General features: G+C 38.7%; 1 protein-coding gene across 1 annotated transcript; it reads left to right on the top strand.

The window, feature by feature from the left end:
* The first annotated feature begins 2,062 nt into the window (after positions 1-2,062).
* Positions 2,063-4,863, top strand: foxl1 (forkhead box L1). The gene has a single exon (XM_026927470.3). It carries the CDS (start codon positions 2,286-2,288, stop codon positions 3,435-3,437), a length of 1,152 nt encoding a protein of 383 aa, XP_026783271.1. The 5' UTR covers positions 2,063-2,285; the 3' UTR covers positions 3,438-4,863.
* Positions 4,864-9,842: the final 4,979 nt, after the last annotated feature.

The raw sequence follows: 9,842 nt of genomic DNA, 5'->3' as shown, positions 1-9,842 counted from the left end.
GCAAAATAGAAGCACTCACTAGTGGTCTCAGATTCTCAGACCCCACTGTAGATGGATAGATAGATAGATAGATAGATAGATAGATAGATAGATAGATGCAAAGATAAATACAGACGAGTATATGTAAAACTCTACAGTATGTGCAGTCTGCAAAGTATTTAAGAGTAAACTTTAATAACTGCTATAGATTTAATCATAGCAGTAACAATAAAATTTAACACAAAAACCTCTTTGCTTCAGTCTGCATACTATAACCTGTTTCATTAACTATATAACTTCTTTTGAGGGATGTTTTCCTATTCAACTATGATCAAATATGAACTGTAATCTGACCATAAAACTATTAAAACCAAATTCAAATTCAACTGCCTTGTAGTACAATTTTATAGCAACTTCAGCAAACAAGTAGCTGACATATGGTGATTTTTCTACTGATGTAAGCAAGATTTCCTTTTCAGACATTCACACGTGTAATACCTGTCATCAAAAACAGAGGAATCATACACCAGCACTGAAACAATAAAAACATTAGCTTAGTTAGCCTGAATTATAGCTTATAAATGATTTCATTAGTGAATGTGGTCCACTGAGTTGCCCTAAATTATGTCTAATGGACATGACAAATGTGAAATTATTGAAATTACTCTAACTTTATACATTTGCAGAAATATGAAAATGAAAGAGAAATGAATCCTAGTTAACGTGTGTCTTTAGGCAATTTAGTGTGCCTTTAACTGTCTCTGACTTTCTCTCTTAAAGTCCTCTTTGACATTACATATTTGTGGCGTGTCAGAAAAAAGGCAGGCCTATTGTACAGTTTCCTTAAACAAGAGCCATCTGTACCCCCGATGGTTCAACATCCTCCTTAAGGTCCCATTTTATTCAAATTATTTAATGTAGACTAAAAGAGTGGTCCTTAAATGATTCCATGGGATACCACTCCAGTGACAAGCATTTCCACCCTGAAAGATACTGAGCGTGTGGGATTAGCTGTGCAAGACATGAGGCAAAATGGAAAAATCATCTGAAGGGGGAAGAATAACTGATTGATCTCAGACAGAAGAATATGCTCAATGCCCACACATTGAGACACACTGCAGTTGGGTCTGGCCTGTCCAAAACTTTATGAATCACTGTCTGTGGATGGAAAAGTCAAACTCAGGCAAACTTCTAAGTTTATCCATTGAAACCTCCAAACACGTAATGTAATCACGGGCCAGCTGTGTGCACTTGTAAAGTTGTTATAATCCCCCTTGCTCCTATAAACAGGAAAATACATAATATAAAGCATCATGTGCACATTCACAAAAATATAGTTTACTCCAGTATCCTGCCAAGTTCTCCTTTTTTGGAAATGACTGCCATTTGACTTGTTTGTTCAAATTATTGACTTTTTATTATTGGTATTTTTGTAAAAATGTAGATCTAGAGATACTGCCTGTATCACATGAATCACCACTGATAAGAGTTACACTGATTTAGCTGAAATCTGCACTACTCTGGTGATATTCAAGTAAAAGTGGTCTAACACCTAATTCAATTTATTATGCAATATTTTTCAATACATGACCAACAGATATGAAATGAGTTGAAGCAGGAGTTTAATCTGTAACAGTCTTGTAGGTGAAAATGATGGGCTTTTGGTGTTAGAGAAATACTCCACGTCTAATGATGGAGCTGACAAGGTTTTTTACAAAAAGAGCAGAATTGTTTAAGTTGTTTTGCTTTACATGCTTTGTTTTCTTTTCGAGCAGACCAGAGAAAGCCGGAGTGAGGGCTCTGTCGTGTTTGCTTGTTCTCTCTGTGTGAGCAACTCTCAGCGTCGAGGGGTGGACGTGATCTTTCAAACATCAGATCAGCGCGTTTATGTATTGGGTGCCCGGAAATTTTTTCCAAATAAACACAGCTTGATTCGACTTGGGTGGGCAGACTTATCAACAGACTAATTCTATAAACAAATGAGGGAATAAACCAAGCTCACCATTGGCTGGTGGGTCGGGGACACGCGGGAAGAGAGAAGGCAGAGAGACGGAGAGACGGGGCTTTTGGGGCAATGAAATTTTAATTAATGTGGGTGGGCTGAGAGAAACACAACGACTGTTTATCATAGACAATTTATTTTCCAGCGCTAAGTCAACATAAAGCAGCAAACGTGCAACAATTAACATTGCTGGACTGGTGCAGGAGAGCCAGACTGACTGAGTGACTCTCAGGCCTCGGCGCAGCATCTCTATGGACCGCGGCTCGAGGAGATCTGAACCGGTGCGCATTTAACGGGACTCAACATGAACCTGTACCACAGCCGGGTAGCGCAGGGACCAGCGGCTCTCAGCCTCACCAACTCGTCCCTCATCTATCTGTATGGTGGAGAGGTGGGAGGCGTGATACCGGCGCTGGGACTCGCCTCAGCCCGACAGGAGCCTCCCCAGAAGCCTCCGTACAGCTACATCGCGCTCATCGCCATGGCCATCAAGAGCGCACCAGGCAAACGCGCCACGCTGAGCGGCATCTACCAGTTCATTATGGACCGCTTTCCGTTTTATCACGACAACAAGCAGGGCTGGCAGAACTCCATCCGACACAACCTGTCACTCAACGACTGCTTCATCAAGGTGCCCAGGGAGAAAGGGCGCCCGGGCAAGGGCAGCTACTGGACTCTAGACCCCAAGTGTCTGGACATGTTTGAGAACGGCAACTACAGGAGGAGGAAAAGGAAGTCCAAACTGCAGGAGACGAGCGAAGCTAAACCGAGCCACAAACGAAGCCGGGGTCCGAGTCCTCTGGCTCCGGGAAGCACCAAACTTTCCGCAGGGACGCACTTAGTGAAAGACGGGACCCTGAGTAGTGAAAAGGCGCTGGCGGAAATGGTAATTCAGCACAAAGACCAAGAGCATCCACCTCGAGGACATCTGAGCAACCCGCCGCCCAGCTCCCTGAAACACTGTCGTGGCGCACATCCGGCCAGCGCGCGTGCCCGCTCCCCAGCCGAGGAGCACAGCGCGTCTCCGCCGAAGCCCACACACCAGTCAGAACTGCACTCTCCACAGGTGCGCCAAATGCACACTGGGAATTCGACGGGCGCTGAAAGCACCGCCGGCACTCCGGCTCTGGGTTCCGCGCAACTTCGCGACGCTCTTCCAAAGCGAGACACCAAAGACCTAACGGACGGCAAGAAGACTTCGGACAAATCGAAAGAATTTAGCATAGACAGCATTTTAGCGAAAAAGGTGAACCGGCTCCAGCGTAGGTGCAGCTGCGGAGGCTCCGAGTCTGCGTGTCTGGAAACGCGTCACCGCGCGCTCGCGTCAGCGCTACTTCCGGCTGCGCACGCGCCGCACCTCTATCCCCGAGCCTACCCGCTGTGCTCCTATATGTCCCTGGCGTGGCCCGAAACCCTGCTCCAGTACTGCGAGAAGAGTGGTGAGAAATTAGTCTGATGACTGATATATCGATACCGGGACACGTTACTGAGGCAGCAAACTCAAATCTATAGCAGTTGTTCTAAACTCCAGTAGCAGGGAATCACTGCAGTGCACAGACTCAAGCTTTCTCAACTACCAACACACCTGATCCAGCTGATGAAGGCTGCTGAAGAAGCTCTGATAGCATACACAGATCTGTTTTAATAACTGGATATGGTAAAATCCCCAGCGTTGAATAAAATCTGTTGTTAAAAAGTCTTAGAACTCATAAAGTATTACATTTACATAAATTAACAGACAATGAACTAACATGCACACTTATGAATTAGGATCTACAGTGTTTCATTAACTCTTACACTGTTCATCTGGGTCCAAGTTGATCATCTTCCAATAACTGAATGTTATTGGATGTTCTGAAGTGTTTTATAGCGCTTATACCACAGCAATTAGCCAAGAATTACAATTTATAATTGATTAAGGAAGGACACTTCATACTTTTAACCTTTTATAGTTACATGTAATTGTGTGGAACATTAGTTCCTGCTATGCTAGACCAGTTATAAACAGTCACTCCCTCACCAGCCTCTATTTTTTTTCTCTCTCTCTCTTGAAAACAAAAAAAAAATGCAGCTGTGAGGCAGTGTTATGGAGAAACCAGAAAGACTTTCCCATGGCAGAAAACTTGCTGACTGTTACAACACACTGACACGCAAGACTCCTTCTATAAATGCTAAATAAATGTCTTTATATAATATACCTATATATATATCCTTGCTAAATAACAACACACACTTAAATCAGTTTATTATCAGCCTTAGATTATGTGGTTCCTGAGTTATTATGTGAATGAGTTATTAATATAGAAACAATAATATAATAATACAGTATGACTTTTGACACTATTGTCAAAGCCATGCTGTTATAGAAAATTAATCAACACCTTCTGACCAATCAGAATTGAGAATTCTGTGGCAGTGCTGCAGTATAAGACACAATAACCACTTTAGGGCTTATTTCAATAACTTTAATAACTGCCATGACATTATTATTATTATTATTATTATTATTATTATTATTATTATTATTATTGTTGTTGTTGTTGTTGTTGTTTGGCACAACTTGGGTGGCCCACTTCAAAGGTTCACATAAGGCTGACAGTAGTTAACTCGGTTGATGTATTACCCATAGAGAGCTGCGCCATGCAAACCCTCATGGATGTTGCTGTTTTAATGTAAATATTTATTTGAGCTCTGATTTTATTACGTTCCTTTCAGTGCTTGTAAAAAGAATACAAGATAAATTACAAATTGTATCATGTTGTTGCTTTTCTTCGCTCCTTAAGTACCTCATGGATGCAAATAGCTGGGAACATTTTTGAGGAAAAACATAACAGGAGTAAATGAGTTGAATGTTTGTGGAACAAAATCTGAGATTCAATAAATAATACATATTGTATAAATAAAATATTTTTTACACAATAGCTGTTTATGTGTAATCTCTGTTAGTAATTTTTTTTTTAAAGATCTTTTATCCCCACCTGTTTTTTTTTCTACACTGTGAAAATGCTCCAAAATAGTCTTTTCATTTTAATATGAATTTAACAATATTTTAATAGGAATTTAACAGTAGTTCTTGTCTGTATGTCTGTGCATTTACAGCTGACAATACACTGCTAGACATAACTAGAGAATTTGAATAAAATATAAAAATTTCCTCTGTTTGAAACCATAAAAATAGCTATTAGTTTAAGGATTTTCATTGTAAATGCATTTACAGAAGTAAAGGCTTATGCCAATTATACAATTATTTGTTTTCTCCAAGTAACCTTTAGCATTTTTCAGTAGAATGTTTTATGATGTTGACATTTTATTTGCAAGGACATTTTTTTGTCTCAAACTACTTGGGCTTAAAATGAGATACCCTTAACCTAAAGTAGCACTTGGGCCTGAATACAGAAGTTGACAGTTGTTTCACAGAGAATTTCTTGTCTAGATTTATCTTTAGGGCCAAATCTAATCTTAGTCTGAAGAACCAGCCCATTGGGTACCCACTTTATCCCATGCCACTATATATAGCCATGAGTCTGATTCAGCTGCACGGCCTCTCTCTGCAGCTTTACAGAGTGCAAATCAGGAATGCGCGTGGAAATAAATAAACTTCCCCACATTTGAGCAGGGGGACTCACATTCACAAGCATTTCCTGTGTATAGGATTCTTTTGGTCAGACGTGTATATAGAGCGACATCCACCCGAAGGCTGGGAGTGAGCGAGAGGCAGAGGCTCTCATCTATCCCCTTGCACAGATGTGCTGTTAAGATCAAGCATGCGGGAACATTCCCTGATCTCTCAGCCTGAATCTTTAAAGCCAGTTATGAAATGACAAAGACAGTCACTAAATCGACTCAGTGTCAACATTCACACCCAGAGAGCTCTTACTTGCATGCCCTGACAAGAAATTAAATTACGCCAATATAAATAATTAACCATAAACTTCAGATTCTTTGGTATTGAAGTGTAATACATTTCATTGTAGTGTCATTGTGGTAAAGTGCTTCACATCCAAAATAACCCACAACACCTCATGACTTTCATTACTTCATTTTTCTATAGTGCAATAGCATAATTTTTTGTACTTCTGTAACAAAATACATATCCATGAATGACATCTTTTTCCTCATTGACTACTCAGACACTACAGGAACATCATATTTAGGGTTTTAGATGGCTGAACTTGGTTTCATTAAATGATCCCTTATAGAAAAATCACATACTTTTCATATATGATCATACAGTTTAACATGAGGTTATGTGAATAATGTGTGATCATGTGTGAAAAATGTGAAAAAGCATTTTAATGCATGTGAGCACATGTGAACAATATGTGATCACGTGAAAAAGTTATTCATGTAAGAAAAATCACATCTGAAAAATAAATGACATGCTCTACATGCAAAAAATGTGTGAAACGTGAAGCGTCTAAAGACCACATGTAAATTTCACATGTGAATGGTGACTTTTCTCTAAGAGGATTGGATGCAGGTATTATTGTCAGAAAAAAAGGTAGTGTAAAGGTACAAGACTAATCCTTAAAATTTATGTATTGACCTTAAATTAGTTCTAAAAAATACGTTTGAAAAAAATAATGTGACAAACTTTGTATCTTGAAGTTAGAACGTAGTACCTTTTTGGGGGAATATGGTTAAACAATATTGTCTATGAATCATACAGTGATAAAATACATTTATATTAAGTGAATAATGCTCAAAATGAGACCACTGCTACATCTCATGTGTATAATATTTGAGCTGGTAATATGTATCTGCATATTTGTAGAACTGGAAAAATGCTAAATGTGGCACTTATGTAAACATTCCTATGTGACAGGACACTCTACCCAAAAGCCCAACAGCTTCCCTATTTCTAGCACAAAGTGTTCTTATCTGGTCTTTTCTTGGAATGAAAATTCCTTTGCAAAAGTACTGTACCAGTTTTGTTCCATTACCCAAGCAGTAATCCAATAATATGTACTGCAAAAAATGATATCTTGGCAAGTAAAACTATCTGGAATATAAGCAAATTCAATTAATATCTCTCTTTATTAGAGTGTTTTAAAACAAATATAAGATTATTAACTCTATTTCTAGATATTCTAACTCATTTCATGCTTGAAATTGTCTTATTCTATCGGCAGATAATTTTGCTTATTTAAACTGTTTATCTAGAAAGAAGCAAAATGACCTGCCAAAAGAAGAAGACAATTTTAAGCTTGAAATAAGTGCATATGCCTGGAAATAGGCTTAATGGTCTTATATTTGTTGTATAATAATCTCATAACGAGAAATATTAGGTGCATTTTTGGAATTTTGTGATTTAAAAGTAAAACAAAGCCTTCTATACCTGCACACCATCTACCATTCAGAAGATTGAATATTTATAAGCTTGTTTATAAAGACCATAATAGTAATAAGTATGAGCTGATCTGCCTCATGTTATTGAAATGCCCCTCTTCCTACTACAGATATGATTAAGTATTATGAATAACACTGCATTTGTGTGAATGATTATCACATGCTATCTTTAACAGTTACACCAAAACAGTGATTGAGCCTTGCCCAAGCCTTTCTTCTGTGGCCACAAGTATGATATCACATACAGCAAAAAAAGCAAAAGGTTTTTCTTGACAGCTCAGAGTTTATGGGCCACAGATTAGAGGGAAACCTCAAAGAATAACATTTTCAGTTTGGGTTTATTCTTTCACCAGCTTCATATTAAAATAAACATAGAAAAGAAAGATGATCCTCCAAAGTGTTTAAAGTGTAAAATATCTGCATGTAGGTTTCAGAGAGCGTCATCCCCTCATCCTCATTTATTTTTGATGAGAAACAGAGCACTTTCTCTCTCTGCAGTCATAACCACAAATGCTCCATTGGGAGAGCTGTCAAAGACAAGCAGGTTTTTTTCTTGCTATAGAGTAGCTGATAGACAATCAGAATAGGATGCTTTATTCCTGAAGATTGGAGGAGCATTTTGATAACAATAAACAAAAGCGACTGCATAACGTGCAACCATTTGACTTAGATTAAAATAAATAAGTCAAATGGTTGCATGTTATGCAGTCGCTTTTGTTTATTGTTATCAGAATGTTTTTCTAATTTTTCTCATCAAATTTTTGACTTTCTCATACCCTCATAACCACGATTAGAGAAATAATGCCAAGCCACAGGTGAAAGCGAAGACCTTAGAGCAAGAGTTCTCAAACTTTTTGAAGCCAGGGACCCCTTTAACTATAATCAGGGTGTAAGCTATGCCACCATCTGTATCTGTTTAGTGCTCCAAATATCCGTATCTGTATTTGGATTTAAACCAAAGTGGGCATGGCCTAAACCTGAAAACCTAGAAAACACTGAACAAGACTCAGAGGTAGAAATGCCAGCACTGACAGCATGGTCTGGAGATTCTGGCTCTGGCAGTACAGCTACCTCAGCTCCAGTTCAAAATTGCTCTCAACTTGAAATGAGATAGGACTTTTTTTTTGTATCTGCCTGCAGGATATTCTAATGAATTTAGCTGGCTCTATTTTTCAATACATAAGCAAAGTAGTAGCCTAATTTAAATCACCACAGCCCTGCAGTTACTAAAGATGCATCATGCAGCACTGTCATGTTAATGAATGAGGTCTTTGTTTGTCCTGTGAGCTTCACAGCTGACCACAGGCTCATGCCCACACTAAACTTTCAACCTCCCACTCACTGGCTTTTTTGTTGTCTTGCTTGTTATAAGTCCCAATGGGACCTAGTCTCAACCATTCTGGCAATCTTACTTAAAAAATACCCTGTGTTTGTGTCTGTATAGAGCACATTATCTGTTCATTCCAAATAATTTATTTGCATTTGGTTACATCCCCAAACTGTAAAATAAACTCCACTGATGTCCTCAGCACAGATTTGTTTTAACATAATCTGAATGTTGAAGTATTAGGATTATTATTCTTATTATTACATTTTGGTTATTTATTGGAGCCATAGAGCTTATTATTCCTGAACTTTCCACCAATAGAACACATCAGGTCCGAGTTGACCTTTATTTATAGGCGACTTGTTTTTGAGGATTGGAGGTTTAGATCGAACAGTCAATCAGAACACACACACACACACAAAAAAAAAACATAAACAGCTTAGATAATAGTGGGTTGTGATTTCCAACAACTAGAGTATATTTCACACTTCTTACCACACTTGGACGTTCTCACATACTCAAGTCTTGTCAATGTTAGTTAACTTTAAGTTGCGAAGACCTGATTAATCTATCGAGGTGAAATTAAAAGGAAGAAATAAAGGGCCAACTGTTTGAAGTGTCTTTACCTTCATTTCATCTGCAATCACTGCTCCAGTCAGCATTAAATCATATTTTTTTAAGTGCAGTGCCTTCAAAAGGGGTTTAATCTTGCTGTTTGTTATATATTTTCACTCTCTACATAAACAGACCTCAGTTGTCCAAATATGTGCTCAGTGCAGCGGGTGGGCTGGGCTGTGATGAAGATTGATGAGATTGCTGTGAGGAACATTCACTGCTAATCCGGTTACACTTCCTGGCACACTGTTTTATACATCATTATCTGAGTGGGGAGAACAGAACAGTAAAAAATTACATAAGATATAGTACATTCGTGTGAGACGTTGAAGGAAAACCAACATAAAGGCCATGATGAGCTTCCAGAACAGCTTTAATGTGCCTTGACACACCTTGTACAAGTCTCTGGAACTGTACTGGAAGGATGAACTCCATTCTTTGAAAAGATATTCCTTCAACTGGTGTTTTGATGATGGCAGTGGAGAGTGCTCTCTTACACATCAATCTAAATTCTCTCAATGGTGTACAACCGAGCTGAGATCTGGTGACCGAAAAAAAAAACAATAGCAT

The sequence above is a fragment of the Pangasianodon hypophthalmus genome, chromosome 6 (genome assembly GCF_027358585.1).
Source record: "Pangasianodon hypophthalmus isolate fPanHyp1 chromosome 6, fPanHyp1.pri, whole genome shotgun sequence".
In the NCBI taxonomy this organism is placed as follows: domain Eukaryota; kingdom Metazoa; phylum Chordata; class Actinopteri; order Siluriformes; family Pangasiidae; genus Pangasianodon; species Pangasianodon hypophthalmus.
The sequence above is the reverse complement of the archived record's forward strand: the minus strand, read 5'-3'. Positions and strand labels throughout refer to the sequence as shown.

Coding starts and splice junctions, on each gene's coding strand:
- foxl1 (XM_026927470.3), top strand. CDS start 2,286: ATGAACCTGTACCACAGCCGGGTAGCGCAGGGACCAGCGGCTCTCAGC.